This window comes from Typha angustifolia, chromosome 8, assembly GCF_048772165.1.
Source record: "Typha angustifolia cultivar Huaian chromosome 8, ASM4877216v1, whole genome shotgun sequence".
In the NCBI taxonomy this organism is placed as follows: domain Eukaryota; kingdom Viridiplantae; phylum Streptophyta; class Magnoliopsida; order Poales; family Typhaceae; genus Typha; species Typha angustifolia.
This window is the reverse complement of record NC_133246.1, coordinates 3,025,730-3,044,936: the sequence shown is the minus strand read 5'-3', so window position 1 is coordinate 3,044,936 and position 19,207 is coordinate 3,025,730. Positions and strand designations below refer to the sequence as shown.

Below are 19,207 nucleotides of genomic sequence, written 5' to 3'. Positions count from 1 at the left end.
AATACCAAAAATTGAAGTCCTTTTCATGCAAATGGTACTTCTTTTTTAGCTACACAAGATACATGCCTCTCCTTCATAGCTCTCGTTTCGAAAGGGGTACATGCAGTATATTTCTAACAGATTAGTTGAATCAAACAGTAGAGTAGAGTAAAGCAACTCATAGGCATTTTTGTTTATCTCTTGCTCAGACCTTTTGCTCTATGCCTTCTCTTGAACACGTCTTGCCTAAACCTCTTGGTTTCCCTCTGCAAGTCCATGGAAGGGCTCTTCTCAATGGCCTTCTTCTCCATCTCGAGCATTCGCTGCCTCTTCGTGGCCGCCTTGACGGCTGCCGCGTTCTTCTCCTCCTCCTGTCGACGAACCTCCTCCTGTACATTACTTAAAAAATTTGAAGGTCAGAAAGCAACATTATATGTGAAGAGAAGTTATAACTAATTATTAAGGATATAAAAGAAAGAAAGAAGATGGAGAAGTATGTATACATACCTGGAGATCACAAACGAGGGAGTTGATAGACTTAATCTTACGATGAGGCCAACGAGGTATGCCGAATTCTCTACATTTTCTCTTCAGTACGGTGAGTCCAATCTTCAAGCTTTTTGAGGCTTCCATGATTGGAAGATTGAAGTAGCTCACAATGTCAGAGAAGGCGATACTAGCAACATGCTGTGAAGCTGCTCTTGATCCCTTCTTGATGGATGCTCTAATTCCTGCCTTCTTTCCTATAAATCACCAGGGGGGGATAAAATAGGAACGAATTGATTCCCATATATATCTTACATTGTACTACTTCGTTTACACCCTCAGTATCTCCTCTGTTTTTTTTCTTTAGAACTTAACTTGTTCTTATCTAACTTAAGTTTGACCCCCCTCTGGTTTAGATTATATTAAAGTCATGTTAACGAGGATACAAAAAGACCGTCTGATTTAACGACGATAGAGATAGTTTGATTATTTAGCAACTTGCTTTTGGCACAACATATTGATGCCAGTGATTATAAGGATAGTTTGGTTATTTATATTATTTAGTTTTGGATGAAAAATATAACACTTACAATATGCACTTAAGTTTTAAATATGGAGGTGTAAGTTAAATTCAGGGAACTAGTAAGGATAAACTATAATTATTTTGTTTTTACTATTAACTAATAATATAAGGCAACAAGAAGTGAATCAGAGCACTATATCAGAGTGAAATGAATATAGTGGTTAAGATTTTGCTTGTGCACAATAAATGCAGTAAAAGATACTCTCACCTGCTGCACTTTTGTGGCTTTCTTGAGGATTTGATACTAAGAGTAATGAATCATTCCGTATGAACAAATCTTCATCACAAGTTGGCTTCCACTCCTTTGAATCTGGAACCCCTTCTGGATCAAAGTTTATCAGCCTTGCAGTTTCTCTTGCGCACTGCAGCTGGAAAACCTTCTGGAGATCCCAATACAAAGATGGTATAGACCTCAATCTCGCATCTCTGGAGTAGACAGAAGATAAGATTCATCAAGGATTAAACTGTAAGGAAATTGCAATACAAATCTAAAGAACATCATCAAACTCCTCCAAGCATCTAAGCTCACAGCATTTAAAAGGAAAAAAAGAAAAAGAAGCCTCTTGACCCAGTTCATATATCTCTGAACAAAGAAGAAGAGTGTGTCTGACATGCAATCACAACCAAGATGCTCATAGAGATTCACTCAAATAAACCTTTAGCTTCTTTATGGCTTACCTGCAGGAGAAAAGGAGTGGAGGGATTGCAAAATTAGGCGAGGAGGGAGCTACAGCGGAGTCGAACGCAAGAATGCAGCGCCAGAGCCCAATCATTTGCCCTTCCCGAAACCGATGCCGGCGCGAGTCGTCTGCCGCCAGCTCGGTCGCGAGCAAGGAAAAAGGAATAGGAGAAGGACTCTCATGGCAGGATGTGGAAGAGAAGATGAACTCCCTCTCTATGATCTCCTCTGCGTCCTTGTCTGCAGCTTGGTAGACATGCACACTCCTTATCAGCTCTGCACTTAGAAGAGAGAATGAGAACAGAGACTAATTAGGAGGATGAGAGTTTCATAAAGGAAAAGAGCTCAGAAGGGCAGAAAGGGACCATCGTTGTGTATGTTTCTGAAGAGAGCTAAAGCAGAGAGAAGAGGAGGAGTAGAGCAAGAGGAGGAGGAGGAGGTATTGGAGGAGTCCATTCAAAAATTTTGTGTTAGAGAGAGACAGAGAGAGAAAGAGAGAGGATTAGGGGGAGGGTGGGGAGAATGGCATGGAGGAGTATTTGGATGTATCTATATGCAGCATAAGGTTGTTAAAGACCATGCATGTAAGAAGTTGGCAGGTTATACTACTGGTCAGTCAGCAATTGCTTTTGGCCTTTTGTTTTATTTCTCTGTCAACTATTAACATATAACTATATACTCATCATTAATGTGAATTGTTCAGGAGTCTATATATATAGATTTTCTCGTAGAGGTGATACCCATAAGCAAAAGAAAGGGTGAGATGAGGAGGGAATTGAGGGAGTAGCAACAAGTGGCGGTGCTGGGCTTTTGTCGAGCAGTGGGGAGTGCAGCACCAATTGCGTGAAGGAATAGATAGCAGACAAGAGTGAGAAAGAGAGTATAAATCAACAACTCCATGAAAAGCGCAGGGGGTCTGCTAAGAGTTCGTTGAAGGAGTTTGTCACCTTGCTATCTATATAATATCAACAACTATGCCTACCTACGTATCTTCCACGTATATTATCCATACTGTGGTTGGTTGATAAAGAAAGTGAGTTATTTATCTTCCTAAAATTACTCGACTAAATACTTCTAATTACTTTTATTTATTCTAGTGGGTTTTAATTCCACTAAGAATGTAACAGAGTGAGCCAATTTTGAGATTTAGAAAGGTTAACTTAAATAAATTTCATCTAAAAATTGACTATAAATCATTGAATCTTAATACATATAATGAAAATCTCATCGCTTAATTGAATACCACAAACAATTTGGGGATGTAACATTCTTGAGGAAAGAAGGTTCAAGAGTATATTTAAATTATTTATAGTAACAATGGTTAAAATCCATATTGAAAAAGAATACTTTAACATCCACTTGTACATATGAATGCTTATATAGTACAATTATAAACTTACAACAAACCAAATATCTTCAAATGAAAAGAAAAGAAAAGCTGCCTATCGTGCATTAGGGCATCCTCCAAAACCCTCACACTCCAGTCAAAATCTCATGGCTGAGTGCTTCTTCTCTGTAAAAAGGATAGTAGAAAACAAGTAGGTAATTCCCCTTTCACGCCCTCTCCTCATTCCTCCACCCTGAGCCAGATTCTATGACCATTTAACCAGAATATATAGGTAAAGGTTTCTTAATACACGTATAGCAACTGCTTATGTAGCTGCATTAACTCCTTGTTCCTATGAACCCAAACCAAAACAAACATTGCCAAGAATTGCCTGTGCAGAAGTGAATCAACTCACCTAGAGTGGGATGAGCTAGGCATTCTCACCTGTACCTCCCAACTTGCACCTTGCTCATGCCAATCTCCAGCTTTTCTACACTGGCTACATTAATTTCTTCAGTGGGCTTTGCATCTTTGTTCTTAAGCCATGGGTGTTGCAGGCACTGTGCTGCTGTTGGACGTTTCTCAGGGGCAAAATCAAGTAATGGGCAAAGAAAATCAGAAAATTCGCGTGCTTCGGATTCAGCGAATTTGTATTTTTCGATTAGAAGATGATCCAGTGGCCAGAATTTAAGCCTTCGTATCCTCTTCAGGTCTCCATGCCGATCAAAGAACTCCTTCGATCTAGATCCCGTAAGTGCAATCTGAAATCAAGAGACCAAAACAGAAAAAATTGTTGGTATTCATTTGTCTAGGAGGACTGTGAAAATAAAAGTAGTCCTTACCTTTCGAGGCATCTTCCCAAGGAGCTCCATCATTAGAGCCAAGTGATCCTGCAGAAGAAAGATCTCTAGTTATTTAACAGAAATCAATTCTAAGGAAAACCTACTCAACATCCAAATTGTTGTGAAAGATTAGCTTAATTATCCACTATTACACGATGTTCCAACAATAATAAATGTCAAATGAAGACGTAACAGTAATATAGGTAGAGAAATTAATTAATGAACAGACACAATTCAAACAAACCTAACATAATATTAATTTGCATAAGCAGCAGAAGATCTCATTCGGATAATCATAGTCACTTTTTTTATCAATCAAATAGGAGTCCAACTTCAGAAATTTCTCCATTCCATTCCGCTTTATTTGGGGCAGCCCCAAGTTATTTTCATAGAGCAAAAGCTTAGCATATGAAATCTAATGAGCCCAGCTAGCTTGACGACCACATCAACTAGTCCCGACGTTACATTGATGTAATTCATGTCAATATTCAAATAACATACGTGTTTTCACTTTTCACACTCAGTCATAAGAGAAATCAAAATGTGCACAAGTCATTGTCAGACACTAATCATAAAGCATAACGTAACATTCTCCAGAAATTGGAAGTCCCAACATACAGATGCGGTCTCCATAGTCTTTGATATTAATGAAAGAGTTACATTACAGAGGAGTCAGTGATCATAAAAAATGCAATAACCGCAGTGTTGGAGCAATTGTTCTGCCGCATTTTTCCTATAAAAACGTTTTTCATGTCCATAAAAGAGCATCATATTGCAGACATACCACCAGAATTACCAAAATGTCAACGACATTAAACAACAAAAATAAGGATGAATGTTCTGTAAATTGGGCATTAAAAATGAAAACTCTCAAGATTCTTGATGATTTCCATGTTTCCTACATTCAAGCCTTTCATGGGCTACCTTTCTCTAAATTTATCAAATTTGTTTCCAAATTTCTATAGTCAAGACACCAATCCTAGTAAAGGATTCATTAGAGAAAGGCAAGAGCCTTGAAGTACTTTCAGCATTTTCACTCACAAATGAGAAGTTTGTATGGATTTTTTGGAATAACCCATATGGTCAGGAAATTAATTTCCAAGCATAACTAAACTTCCTAACAGAAATTGGTATACATCAGATTCATGATAGGTCTTGCCCCCTTTTTGCTCAAATTACCACCCAAAAGTATGATTCATAATGAAAATATTTCACAGAAGAATCAATACATTGATTGTATTAAGCCAGCATCTTCTCTAAAATAAATTTATAAATTAAAAATAAAAATTATCACATGACTAAGTCTAGAAGTTGAAGTAATTGTGCAGTCTTGCAAGAGAATAGCTAATTTAAGAGGTCACAATGTCCATTATCAATGATCATAAGTATTTAAATTGTCGATCAAGATCCCATATGGTGTTCGCTTGGATAAGAAATAAGAAACAGTCATTCATTACTCATATGCCCACTTAGATGAAGACATTATATATTTATAAAAGGTAATGTTATGTAGCTTAATCATAAGATTAGCAACTGGAAAAATACACATACCTCATCTTCACTAAATCCTTGACCTTCCGTGGGTGTAAAGAGCATTTCACCAGTGGCAAGCTCATAAGCAATGCAAGCAAAAGACCAAATATCAGCAGAAAATGAGTAACCTGCCCCAAGAACAACCTCAGGGGACCTATACTGTCTTGTTTGAATATTATCTGTTAACTGCTTATCGGCCCAGCAAGCATTCCCAAAATCGACAATCTTGCATCTAAAGTCAATCCCCTCCAAACTCCTTTCCCTCTGTGAAGTTCCTGCGGTTGATGATCTTTTCTCAGAGATCCTTGCCCGTGCCCTCTTTGCTTTCTTCTTCAGTTTCCTCTCAATCATATTAATCATAGCTCCTCCATTAAGGTTACCCTCAGGCCTCTCAAGAATAGGGGAAAACCCAGACCGCACAGGGTCTTTTGCAGGATCAATGGTTGAAACAAGAAGCACATTTTCCAGCTTCAAATCTGTATGTATGATACCTAGTTCTCTGTGCAAGTAGTCAAGGCCCAGTAAAATTGATCTGCAAACATCCCTAACCCTGCTCAGCCCGATGCCTTTATAATGGTTATAACGTATAAGCCGGAGTAGGCTGTCTCCAAGAAATTCAAACACAAGGCAAACGTGCTGTCCATTTGGGCCAGCATGCTTGAACTGATCCAGCAACTGAATTATACATTTGGAATTCGAGGGATCTCCTTTTGCGACTGCCGAGAGGAACTCAATCTCATGAAGAGCAGCTTGAGCAAAGTCTGCTGCACTTTTTTGGATTTTAAGAGCTACAAATCTCTGCAAAAAAAAAAAAAAAAGAAGAGAAAGAAACCATAATTAATCCTCGGGTCAGTTTTGATCATGATAGAAAGAAATATGCTATGCAGAAAGGCAATATCACGGATACCACTTTTGCATCGGTAAACACCGAAACAGGTTGGTTAGAAGGCCCTAAGATTTTGGATAAGATAATATTGGGTCAGAAGTAGGCTTCTAAAGGACTTAGAAAATATGTCTCCATGGAAAGCACAGATTTAGAAGGGATCAGGTTAATGAAGAACATGACATGAAGAAACTTATCAGAATACTAGGCAACTAGATACCTACAATTTTGAGTTGTAGCAGGAAGGTCCCAGAACCCAACAGATTTGTGTCATTAGAACAAATCAATCCCATTACAAGAAGGATTAAAGCATTTTGAGGATTCTGAAAGACGCACAAAAAGGATCGATATTTTATATAAAAACAATACACAAACAAGGGACTGATTACTGCGGTACAAGGACAATGGATCGAAAGATATGACAGAATGATGAAGCGAGCTATCTTGAATTCAAAAGATTGACTCGAGTAAATAGCCGCAACAAAATAACCCATATAAACGAACAACTTATCCAGTAATCCACGCGCATCCGATCAATTCAAAGAAAACCCTGATCGCAAATGGATGCCAGATCAAGAAAGTTTAGATCTTTGGATAAAATCCACATAAACTACAACAATCGGAGAAGGGATCGATGAGGCAAAAGGTCAGATACCTTCTCCCGAGTATCGTATGCGAGCCAAACGGTGGAGAAATTCCCCCATCCCAGCTTCCTCTGCGCGATGTACCTCCCCGAGGCGAACTGATCGCCTACTCTTACCGCGTGATAACCTCCCTTCCTGTACGCATCGACTCCCTCGTCTTCCTCCCCCGATCCAGACGACGAAGAGCACGACATCTATCCCTCTTCCTCCCCCCACCCAATTCGCCTCGATCTTAGCTTTGATCGCTCCCACTTCTTCGCACCACTCGAGAGGAAAGATGAGGAGGAGAGAGAGAAGAGAGGAAAAGAGGAGGAGAAGTAATTGGGGGCTTTCCTCTTACGAGTTCCGTTGTGCGATGCGTTGGTTGGGAATCGAGGAGAGAAGAGTAGTTTAACTTTAAACGTGACATAAGATAATTGGTCAGTGTCTCTCGGATGGCCTTTAATTTAATGTGATCTGATTAATGAGACAGAGAAAGGGTGAAGTTTGGTAAAATGGACCTTTTGTTGCATCGTTTTCCAACTGTTCGAATGGGGTTAGATCACATGGAGTAGTTGAATAGTTTCTATTAGCTTGACATCCAACTCTCTCCCGATCGTTTTGGTCCAGATTATATATCCTACGCTGATATCTGATATGATAGTTTTACTTAAATTTTTATAATAATTATAAAAATATTAATATTCGAGTTCGAATCCAGCCAGCTCACGATCAGGTGAACCGACTAGATGCCCTGAGAATATTATACTTAATACTTTTATCATCTCAAGTAACATAAGATAGTGTACCAATTGTAGATATCAAGTGTGTGTACTTTACCTTAGATTAGGTATACTCTCTCACACCTTTAATGTAACAATGAAGCATATCTAAGGTTGTGCTCCTACGAACGAATAGATGCATTCATCATGTATACTCTGCTAAATATTTTTGATTTATTATGTGCGTCTTCTTTTAAAAAACGTGAAAAATTATCTTGAAGGACATAGCTGCAAAAGGTGATATCTTGATGTTTTATATGGGAATATCGTTTAGTGAAACTAAAAGTTAATTATGTTTGCACCCCTAAATTTTATCCGGTTTTCGTGGGAACACCATAAATTTTATCCGGTTACGATCTCATCCTTTTATTAGTATACCGTTAGAAGAATTAGACGAGTCAGCTTACTTGACAGTCATATTAGACGTAATTAACTCTGAAATAACCTAGATGACTTTGTGACCTTTATATGATTCTTTAATTACTTTAGAATAAAAAAAATATTAATATAATATAATTTTTATTATTATTATCTTCAATTGTCGCTCCATTCCCTCTCTTTCACCATCACTGATTTTTCCCCCAGAAAGCTAGCAGCATGGAGATCTCTATCGTCGGCTTGTAATAGCTTGGCACCAATCGGCCAGGAGCTTAAGCTAATCCCCCATCTTCCCCTCCCCTCCATTCTCCTACTACACTATCAACAGCATCGATGATTGTGCATGCGCAGCACTGGCAAATCGATCCACTGGCCTCGAGAGGAAGGAGCCTTTACTTGCTGCAGCAGGCAAAGAGGGTGAGGATGGCTAAGGGTGGTCAAGACAAGGGCAGTCACAACCACAAGCAATAAGGGTGAGGCAACCATGGACAAGAGCTAGGGTAGCCAAGGATGGTGGCGCGTTAGAGTCCTTCTTCAATGGCGTGAATGGTAAAGACAAATGGTCGTTTTGAAGGCTCATCCAGTAGGCTCATCACGTGCCGATTGATTTGGTAACAGTGTTAGATGTTAGCTAAGAAGGTGACACATGAGAAATTGTAGATGCCGCGATAGGGGCAATGCAACTTGTGATGATCGATTATCTTTGGTGGTTTGTTGGACAACGAATGACAAGCGGGTCTTAAAAACTACAAATTTATTAAGACTATTTCGATAATCTATTAATTTTATTTTAGTTTGCTAGCTAAATTGATGAGCTCATTTATATATTAGGGGTATAATTATCATCATACGATTTTCGTTACTCCCATTAGCTATTTTATTTTATCCTAAAGTTTAAAAGTGACATCGTAAAAAATAAAATAAAATTATGTGTCCATATAGTTTAGTGATCGCAGACGTGTAATTAACCCGTGAAACTAATTTGAAAAAGGCCCTCGAGAATCTCGGAATTTATAAGTCTTTCTAGTCGCGTTCCTTCGCAGAAAAGTGACGGGGAGAGAGAGGGAAAATAAAAATAAAAATCTTTTTCTTCGCTTTGCAATTTTAGAAGTTAGAACGGGTTGGTTTAGTGGTCAATTCCTTAACCCGTTCGTCGGCGTCTATACCTTCTTCTCCAGATCTAGTTTTCTCCTCCACTCGTGCCCTAGCGACCAAGGAGGCGAAGCGAGCTCAATTCCTCATCGCCTCCCGGCGGCGGCGGAGGTGGCAGATCCGGCGACCGGAGGTGGCGGAGGTCTCAGATCCGGAGACCGGCAGCTTTGACCGTGACCGGAATTGCAAGCCAGGTGACGCCCGTTGCTCTTTGCCCTCTTCTCTCTCGTCTCGTTCTTCGTCACTGTGATGCGACTGGAGGCTATTCTTCTGATTTGATTTGGACTGCCTGTACCCGGTAGTTCTATTACATTATTAATATTATTATTGTTATTATTATTATTAGCGCTGGACTTGATGCCACAGCATTGGAATTATGGTAAAGAAGTAGCGTCTTTTGGATTTTAAGCGTCCACTAGTATATTAGATTTTTGACATTTACGTTATTAATCGTAATTAGCGACAGTTTTGGAATCGTCAACAAAGAGAGAGAGAATTCAATAACAGTGAGCCCAGATGATTGAAGAAGTTGAGGGGGACTGCGGGGAACCCCAACTACAAGATTCTTTTACTTAAATAACGAATTTATTGGACAAAGAGCTTCTTCTAGGAATTAGGAAAAGCTTTAGATATGCCGAATCAAGAACAAGAGATCTTCTGATCTATACCATAGATATAGATAGGTGATTTCTTCCTAGGGACTGAATCCATTATCGGATCTTCTTGTGGAAGGTGTCTTTTATTTGGAGTATTTGTTTAGTTGAGGAAAGAAAATGAGGATAATATAAGGGTTGGGCATTATAGTGAGCACGTACGCGGAGACTTATATTGAGACTGTACTATAAAAGGAACAGTTGAGATGTGCAAACCAAGAGCCAACCAAACCGATATTCTCGAGCTGTTAGTATAATATTTTTGCATAACCTTGATATTCACAAAAGTGCAAACCATATCTTATTTATTATCCATTAATTTTATCAGTCGTGCACATGATTTGAACTTACTTAGGCAATATACCTACAATGAATTTAATAAGTCAGTTTTTATTAACTTAGCAGCTTTGGAGTTGTTAATCTTTCATAAGTATTTATTTCATATATCGGGCCATACACGTAACTACACTTTAAAAGGAGCTCTCCTGAGGCATTAAATGGGGTTTTAATTAGGTCTTTTGTTGCTTGAACTTCTATATAACTGGATGTGCTAATCCTTTTAACAAATTTTCATGATTTCTCACAGGCAGCACCGACTAAATGGTGGTGAATCTCATTTTTCATGTTTTACGCTAGCTTCTCCTATGCTTGGAGTACCATCATTGGTTTCTAATAGTAGTCCCCTTCTTCGCCGTGTTAGTAGCAGACCTGTTTTCACTGATCACGGTACATCATATGGATCGTCCTGAGCTTCCCTAATTTGAGTAGCAGATCTGCAGCATTTTTTTACTAATATTGAGTCTGCAGGTTCTAGCGAACTTGGTATTGCAAGCGACGAAAGCTTCTTTTTTCCGGCAGATGTAAATGAGATGAAGGGTATAAGCATACCAACACATGGTGCTGCAGTAATGCCTTCACCAATTTTCCTTTGGCGATTCAAGGTAATTCTTTCTTAACGTAGTTTTCATGTTTGAATTTGTATCATTCTTTTTGGAACCTATTTAAATGCATATAAAGTGAGTTATCAAATCCCATTCATAGTGCATGTTTTCTCTACTTGTTATTGTTAACTTTGCTCTAGTAGAGTAGTAGTTGGATTCAGGCCTAAGCTTTTTGATACATTAAAACATTAAAATTATAAATTGAGATGGTATTTTAAATTGACATATTGTCTTTGCTGTTTGGGATTTTAAAGAACCCATGCCCTTTCTTATGAAAACAGAAAGAAGCGGAAGATAATCTTGACTCACAGGAATATACAAATTCCTAGAGAGTTTAAGCTTCAAAACAGAACATCAGTGTATTTTCCTATAATTCAAAGTTATTTTCCAATTAACTGAAAAGTATCTTATTTGATATGATACTTTTGTATTTTAGTATGAGGACAATTCTTACCTTTTACTTGGTATGAGTTATCAAACTCACAAGTGCATAATTTCATAATTGTGCACACACTCGTAATAAACCTTTGTATTTAGGAATCCTATGCAAAGAATGTGAATATACTTTTATCAAGTTGACATTCTATTTCTAATCTTCTCTATTTGCTGGTATATCTTTTCATTAGATATGATTACTAAGGCTATGGAGTTAGCTACAAATGATTAATTATATGATTCCACTTTGTAAATGAGCATGCACAGCTAAGAGGTGAATTTATGAATCTTATGTTATTATTTTCTTTGTTAATAATTGCCTGGATAAGGACTTCTATTAAGTAGTGATCATATAAAAACTTAGCTTCTTTATTTTAGCTCCTCTGGAATAAATTTGTACTCTGTACTTCTAATTCTAACTGAGAGAACTTAACTACTAACTTACCCTCCTTGGTCTTGTTCTTATGGGAGCATCCTGTTCTTAATTTCTAAAAGATACTGACACTATCATAAACATCCCTATGATCGAATAGCAGAGTTTCATATTTATTTGTTCACTTGGCCATCATTTTTATTTTCTATTAACTCATGAAGGAAGTTAGTTCCATTCATATTTAACTCCACTCAATTATTAAGTCAGGATAGCTATAGAAAGATTAATCAACAAAATATATTTTTGTATAAGGATTAATCAAGCTTTATTTTGTATAGATCAAACATGTAGTACATTCTTTCCCTTAGCCAAGAATGTTGGATCATTTTCTCAGAGAACTTTTGGAACCTTAATTTGTAATTACTTTTGAGAGAGCTATTTTATTCGCCTTTGATTTGAACCTGAATAGGTCGTGCTGTTCTAGAGAGTTTTGATGGCTATCCTTGCTTATATAGTGATCCTTATGACTTTTTAGTCATTTGCAACTGCTCTAGGAGTTTCTTGCTTTAGAAATGATCAACCTTGAAATCTGGCAGCGCTGAATCAATATTTTTGAATTATGGCTTATTTTCTTTATATAGGCTAACTTGGACATTTCAATTTTCAGGTTGTATTGTTTCTATTATGGGGTATCAGCTGTTGCAAGGTCAGATCAGTTATACATCCTTAGGTCTGGGAAACCTACAAATGATTGCTAGATAGATTCTAGTCTTGTAACTGTGGTTGTATTTCTCCATGTTGCAGATTAGTTGGGACTCGGTCATGCGAATGAGTGCTGATCTTCGAGATCTATTTTTGTATGAGGCTTTTCTGTATTACAATCCTCTTCTTCTTGTGGTGAGTGTTGTAGTTAACAATTTTCGTAATTTCGGAAGTTTTTTGTATTATCCTTGTTTATACAATTTGAGGCCGTCAATTTACAAGTATTTGTTAATTAAACTATTTTTTGATTTTGCAGACCTTGATGGTTTGGCTATGGGGAATTAATCTATGGGTCTTTGCACAGTCATCAGTCAACTATGCGAAAGTATTTGATCTTGCCCAGAATCATTTAACACATCGAGAAATATGGAAGGTATGACTGTTTCAACCTTGCTCGTTGGTTTGTGTATTCTCTGATATTCCTGCCTGTCATTCCACCAATTTATTTGTTCCTGTGAGACTGTTTGCAGTGTGCTTCCCTGCTTATTATTCAAAATTACCTAGTAGCTGAGATCACCAACAATCAAACTACCAAATATGAAAATTCACTCTCTCTGAAAATGAAACGGAAAGTGACCACCTAGTCTTGGTGATAATATCTTCTTCAAGGCTCAAGATTTATTGGATATTCTTAAACCATACTTCTTTTAGTTCTTTATAGTTTTTTTCGACAGATAGTGGATATTTGGCTGGTTTCTAGTTTCTACACCATTTTTACTGGCCATTCTGCATTACTGCCGCTGTAAAGTTTCAGTTTCACATTTCTGAATCAACTTCCATATTCTCAATCAACTAGCTTTCTTCATCATTGTATTGGAGAGCAATGTCATGGGAAAAATTGGTTTTAACTTCATCCATAATTTTCTTTCTCAGCCCTCCTTATTATTATTCTCATCTGTTTGTAATACACGAATGCTAAAGGAATTGCAAATATGGCCTTTGATTTGCCTAATCTCAAAGAAGCATTGTTTCTACTGTCTAGGTTCTCCTTTTATAGAAAAAAACTCATTTCTTCTCTGGAGGAATACGCCTCATATATGAACTATGAAGTGTACAGACAGAGTAGTTCTTTCAATGCTCACTGAAGTTCTTATTAGTTATTACATCTAAGGGCACATTGGTCTGAAAGAGTAAAATTTGCTGTTTCTGTGGAGCGAAGATGCCTTATGTTTTCTGCTTTCTAAAGCTTCAGTCCTTTTTTCTCTCAAAATTGTCAAAACTCAAAAGGATATAAACTAACATTTTTTTACATAAACTTTAGGTCAGCATTTGCTCTTTCTGTTGAATCTTATATGATGATCTTTTAAACGGATACATGCCTAAATCCTGAAGGGCTCCATATCTGGATTGCTCCAAGAAAAGGGCATGTCTTTGTTTGACATTTTAATAAGAATTCATTGATTTTTTTTTTCTTCTAAAAATGTATTGACAGAGCGCTACTTGGATGACAATTGTTGTGCCGACAAGCATGACCGCGTACCTTTATCTCTATTCACATGGAGAAGTTTCATTGGCAGCATCACAACCAGTGTAATATCAGTTTCTACTTAAAGAATAGCTGTTAATTATTTATCATGCATTGTAGAAAACATAAGTTTAAATTTTCTGTTCTTTTTGTCATTACTTCTCTGTTTGCAGTTGAGGTTATGCTTTCATGGTGCATATATATATTTTTTTGTGTTTTTTTTATAGATTCTACTATTCTACAACTGCAGTTGCATCAAAAGAAAAATATCAATTCATGTATAATTTTTCGTATGTATGTGAATATTGAGCACTTAATAAACTCCTAAGGTTTCCTTCTTCAATGTCTAGTTAAGGGTGGGCTATCAATGGAGCATTTCTTAAGTATGGCGTTCTCCAACATAAGTTTTTTTTTTTTGTGTTGAGATTACCAACATCTTGAAGTAACAACTAACAAATGCTAGTATCGATTGTACATGCCCCACTGTAGGAGGGTTAGAGATAAGAGAAGAGATGAATATATTTGTGGGTTTATGTCAATGATGACTATCAAGTTTTAGTTGGGGGAGAGGTTACCTGACCTGTCTTCAAGGTCAGTAGAACTCCCTATCCTACCCTCCCGAGCAAAACTGAACTTAATTCTAGCGTAGTAAGCAGATGCTAGTCAACTGCATAAAATAGCAGAATTGAGGTGACAGCATAGTCTGCTAAATTTTTAAATGTATTCTATAAGCCATGCTATTGGCCCTTTTATAGCATTTAATTTTCTTGTATGTTCAACAGATTTTTAGTTCACATCTGAATTGATATAATCTTAGTAAGCCTGGTGAAGTTTGACTCTTTGTGCTACTTTCTTCTTAAACTCTTTTTTTGTTCATTCTACATGGCCATTTAAAATGTCAAAAAAAAAATTTCTTTCTCTTTAGTAAACATTGAATCATCTTCTGGTTTTCGTTCACTCTAGCTCAGCAGGTCTATATCATCCATTTCCACATCTATATTAAAGATATGTACCATGCAATGCAATTAGTTGCTTGTTGGTCCAAAGTTATTAAAGAAGAATTTAAAGTAATAATTCATGCAGAAGGTGATTTAGTGATTTTAAGTTATAAAAAATGCAAGTATCCTAAGGTATGAAGAGATTGCCAACATTTGTAAGCCTTCCGGTCCCTGTGAATGTGTTTCATTATAAGGTCATGAAGTTCATATGACATTTCTCATATCATATAGGGCAAGTTGTGGATGATGCAGCAATGCCTTTCTTCTTCCATCTCCTTTCATGGTAAACTGTACTAAGCTTTTCATCTGGCCTTTGCAGGTTATTCTATATGCCATTGTTCTGATGATCCTCATATTTCCGTTTGATATTTTTCACTTGTCATCTCGGTATTACCTGTTACGAACTTTTTGGCGCATAATACTTCCATTACAGGCAAGTCATAAACTCTATGTGCTTTGCATTAGCTTACCTAATTTCATAGTACCTCATTGCATTAAATTATCAAAATTCAGTGAGGCTCAGAAGTGCAGTAATGAAGGCAAAAGATGTTGAATCAATTATTCTACCTTATCATAAGAAGAAGAAAGATAATTAGTTTGCTACTTTGCTTTGTATGTTTCCTTAATTCCTTGCGATCTGTACTTCAGCTATTACTTCTCTATTTGCTGTGCTAACTTCCTTGCTCATGAGAGCAAAAGGAGGGAAAGGGGCCTAATATTCTAGGTATACTGTTTTGTTTGTGATATGTAGTTCAACTGTTACTTCTCTATATTACTGTGCTAGCTTTCTTTCTCATGAGAATGAAAGGAGGGGAAATGACCTACTAATCTAGGTATACTATTGAGCAATTAGTTAATAGTTCAATATTGAAGATTATGGCAGTAAATTTGCCACCTTGGGTTATGGCATCAACTGTTATTTTTCATCAATTTGCAATAAAATGTGTAGATGGTTGCTGAAATTTAGAAGTCTAATTAAGTTAATCTGAACTATCCATGATTTTGTGATCTATTGCTTATGCAGGCAATTACATTCTCTGATTTTTTCTTGGCTGATATTATGACATCCATGTCGAAGGTATGTATTCTTTCAGCATGCATAGTTGCAATCAGCTTCATGAGCTTCATGCAAATTTAATAGTGACATGAAACTTATTTTAATTAAATGTCAATCCCCTTCAGTAAGTTAGCGAGGATTAAGTACAGTTTAAAGAAAATGCGAAAGTGGAGCTCTTCTTTGCTTTAGGCTCAGTTGTACCATAAGCATGAAATGTAGTTGACAGACATCATCTCTGGTTTTACTGACTTGAGTTACGCCCCCCCCCCCCCCCCCCCCCCCCCCCCCCCTCTTTTTTAACTTCTTTCATGTTGTCGTCATTGTTTAAATTCTAAATTTGATCCTTGCATTATTTTTTTGGATTTCTTCTGCTGCATTAGAATGAGCTTACAGAAAACTATGGATACAACTATGTCAAACGTCTTTGTTGCAAAAGCATTTCTAGTACTGCTTCTGATTGTTAATTTGTCTCTCACCAGGTCTTTTCAGATTTGGAGCGTTCAGTTTGTCGGATGGTTAATCGACAGGTCAGTATCATTAGTTATGCTTTCTCAAGTAAGAAACTGCTTTATATTACATTTCAGTATTGTTTCGCACAATAGATAGTTGCTACTTTGGATCTCTCCGTATCTGTATATCTTGGATTAATTTCTTGTCCTTCTATTGTCAATTACAGCTTATGGTTTATTGTACTTCTGTAGGTTGCAACTATTGCTTGGTTTGAGGCTGATTCCATTTGTGGTAGTCATTCAGTTGCAATTCCTTTAGTGCTTGTCTTCCCTTATTTGTGTCGTTTCTTCCAATGCTTACGGCAGTACAAGGACACTAAAGAGAGGACATGCCTTCTAAATGGTATATCTTGATATAGACTGCTTTCCATATCTTTTCAGATATCTTATATTGTTAAAATACAGAATCATTGTTTGTTTTGACCCATGGAAATGAGTTTTTCTTGGTATTATGATGGTTATGTTGAATTTAGGACAAATGGAATTTTTTTCGGCTTTCAGGAAACTAAATGACTTCCTTAAGTTTGTCCATTGCAAGTTCTGTAGCGATGAAGCATAGATAATATTGGAAACTAAGACATCACCATATAGCTTCTAGTTGGACTTTGATGTCATCTATTTTAGTGTGAAGTTCTATGGACATCTATTATAATCTTGTATATAGGAATGAGATTTGAGAAAGTAATGAGACTATATCTTGGAATCATTGTCTGCAAAGCATGAGCTTTATTTTGTGGAGCTGCACCAGTTTCTTTAGGAGTCATTCTTGCTTGCTAAGGTCTACGTTAATTCAGAAATGGAGGTGATGTATGGTGGTTAGTTCAACAGAACATACACCCCAAACTATAATCCTAGTCAGTCTTCCTCATCACTAGGTTTTCATTCCATAGGAAAGGTGGGAGTAATTGGCTACTCTCATAGTTGCTCTCTTCCCTGTGCCTGTCCAGGGACTCAATTAACAATTGACCAAATGATTAAAGATGATGATAGTCACTATTGCTGGATAACTAGTACTTTTTAAGCAAATAAGGTGCGATAACTGTTCTAAATTTTGTAGCCTTTACAATGACACATATTCATAGTAGTAATACGAGTAACAGAAATAACTATAATATAGATATTAACGGATCAATGAAGTTGAGTTACTAAATGAAAAGAGAATGTAAGAGCAAGTATTTCAATAGGAATACACAAGGAACATGATTGAAGTAATGGAAAGCAAGATATTTTGTAATGATGAATCAACATAAAAGGCAAGTAAGAATAACAAATTTGAAATTGAAATGAAGGGAAGACTTATGTGTTTTTTCTATGAGCTTGTGAGCTATCAATGGGCCAGCCTTCCCTGATATACTTGGCACTGTGGGCCCACATCCATTAATGACTGTTGAAGGCATGCCAACTATCTTCCAGAATTGTAAGATTGCAACTAAGATAAACCTCCTATTTCTTCAGAGGAGCACAAGGAAATCTGGGCCACCTTATTCTACTTGAGGGCCCTTAACCGTTTGAGACATGCATTGAGTGCAAACAATGATATAATTCATGACTCATAAAACGGCACATTGTAGACATGCATTGAGTGTGTTACGATTTAACATCTTGATTCCATATGATTGCATTTTTAACAACTCATTGCTACAAAATGATGGAACATGCTGCAACCTTTTAAACAAATTATTGTAGTTGTAGTCATGAAGACATCCTATCCCTGAAGCAGCACCATTGTTTTAGCTTTGTTTTACTTTAGTTCTCTCTATTGTGATAGAGTAACTTCATTGTGCCTTTTTATCCAGCTCTCAAATACTCAACTGCAGTCCCAGTGATTTTTCTTTCTGCCCTCAAGTACCATGTCCTCCCTGACAAGTGGACCAGCTTCTATCGCCCCCTGTGGCTTATATCTAGTGTCATAAATTCATTGTATTCATTTTATTGGGATATTAGCCGTGACTGGGATTTGAGGTGCGTGTGACTTTTCGAACTTATTCTTCAGACAGCAGTCAATTCAATTTTCTTTGATGGGTTATTTCCATTTAACTATGCAGTATTATTACGCGAATTTTCAAGTTCAAAACTTCGAGTCTTTGGACAAGCCTTTTGTATGGGCGTATATGGGTATAATCCAGACACCAATATAATTATTTTATCTTGCTATTGACTTCGTTACAACAAGATAAACTCTTTGTCCCATTGCAGGTCTTTTACTGGATAATAGGTAGCAACTTAGTTCTTCGATGCACGTGGACCTACAAACTTTCAGCCCATCTTCGGCACAACTACCTGACAGTCTTCACAATAGCAGCTCTGGAGATAGTGAGACGGTTTCAATGGATCTTCTTTCGTGTAGAGAATGAGTGGAACAAGATGACAAGCAAACAAAACTTGGAGCTCTCGACAGACACCCCGAAAGAGGAAGACAGCCTACTTGGATCCACCAGTCACAACGTGTAAAGCAAGAGAGTTAAATTAGTTATACCCATTGATATTTTTCTTTGATTTGTTCTCATTGTTATCCAGCCAGCCATTTTTGCCAATGATTATCCAATTTCTCACCGTTTTCTCTGGAGGGCCTACAATTACAGCACATCAGGTAGATGCAGTTACTAGTTGGCATCTAACTTGATGGAAGAAATCAATATTCTTTTTAACTATAGCATACATTTATAGACTATAATATATAAATTTATTCGTCCAAATTTTTGGGCTCCATAAATCCATCATGCTGTATCTTTGTTTCTTTACAAAAATTACTTTCTATTTTGTTCTA

At 37.0% G+C, this 19,207-nt stretch overlaps 3 protein-coding genes across 4 annotated transcripts; 1 reads left to right on the top strand and 2 right to left on the bottom strand.

The window, feature by feature from the left end:
• Positions 1–34: 34 nt before the first annotated feature.
• Positions 35–2,231, bottom strand: LOC140765808 (protein RKD5-like). 2 transcript variants are annotated; one of them, XM_073105060.1, is made up of 5 exons: positions 2,093–2,231; positions 1,727–2,003; positions 1,257–1,474; positions 487–722; positions 35–368 (listed from the first exon to the last, which is right to left on the bottom strand). In XM_073105060.1, the coding sequence occupies exons 1-5, from the start codon at positions 2,181–2,183 to the stop codon at positions 174–176; spliced, it is 1,017 nt and encodes a 338-aa protein (XP_072961161.1). In that variant the 5' UTR covers positions 2,184–2,231; the 3' UTR covers positions 35–173. The 2 variants fall into 2 exon arrangements, with proteins under 2 accessions (XP_072961161.1, XP_072961162.1); XM_073105061.1 differs by having other exon boundaries at positions 248–378.
• A 780-nt stretch (positions 2,232–3,011) lies between these two features.
• LOC140765445 (uncharacterized) lies at positions 3,012–7,328 on the bottom strand. Its single transcript, XM_073104539.1, has 4 exons — positions 6,968–7,328; positions 5,448–6,227; positions 3,897–3,944; positions 3,012–3,815 (listed from the first exon to the last, which is right to left on the bottom strand). Exons 1-4 carry the CDS (start codon positions 7,148–7,150, stop codon positions 3,495–3,497), a joined length of 1,332 nt encoding a protein of 443 aa, XP_072960640.1. The 5' UTR covers positions 7,151–7,328; the 3' UTR covers positions 3,012–3,494.
• Positions 7,329–9,198: 1,870 nt separating this feature from the next.
• Positions 9,199–19,207, top strand: LOC140765395 (uncharacterized). The gene is made up of 14 exons (XM_073104459.1): positions 9,199–9,441; positions 10,487–10,626; positions 10,708–10,841; positions 12,317–12,355; positions 12,454–12,546; positions 12,668–12,784; positions 13,844–13,939; positions 15,194–15,307; positions 15,899–15,952; positions 16,411–16,458; positions 16,633–16,783; positions 18,237–18,402; positions 18,486–18,555; positions 18,637–19,207. Exons 2-14 carry the CDS (start codon positions 10,545–10,547, stop codon positions 18,889–18,891), a joined length of 1,419 nt encoding a protein of 472 aa, XP_072960560.1. The 5' UTR covers positions 9,199–9,441; positions 10,487–10,544; the 3' UTR covers positions 18,892–19,207.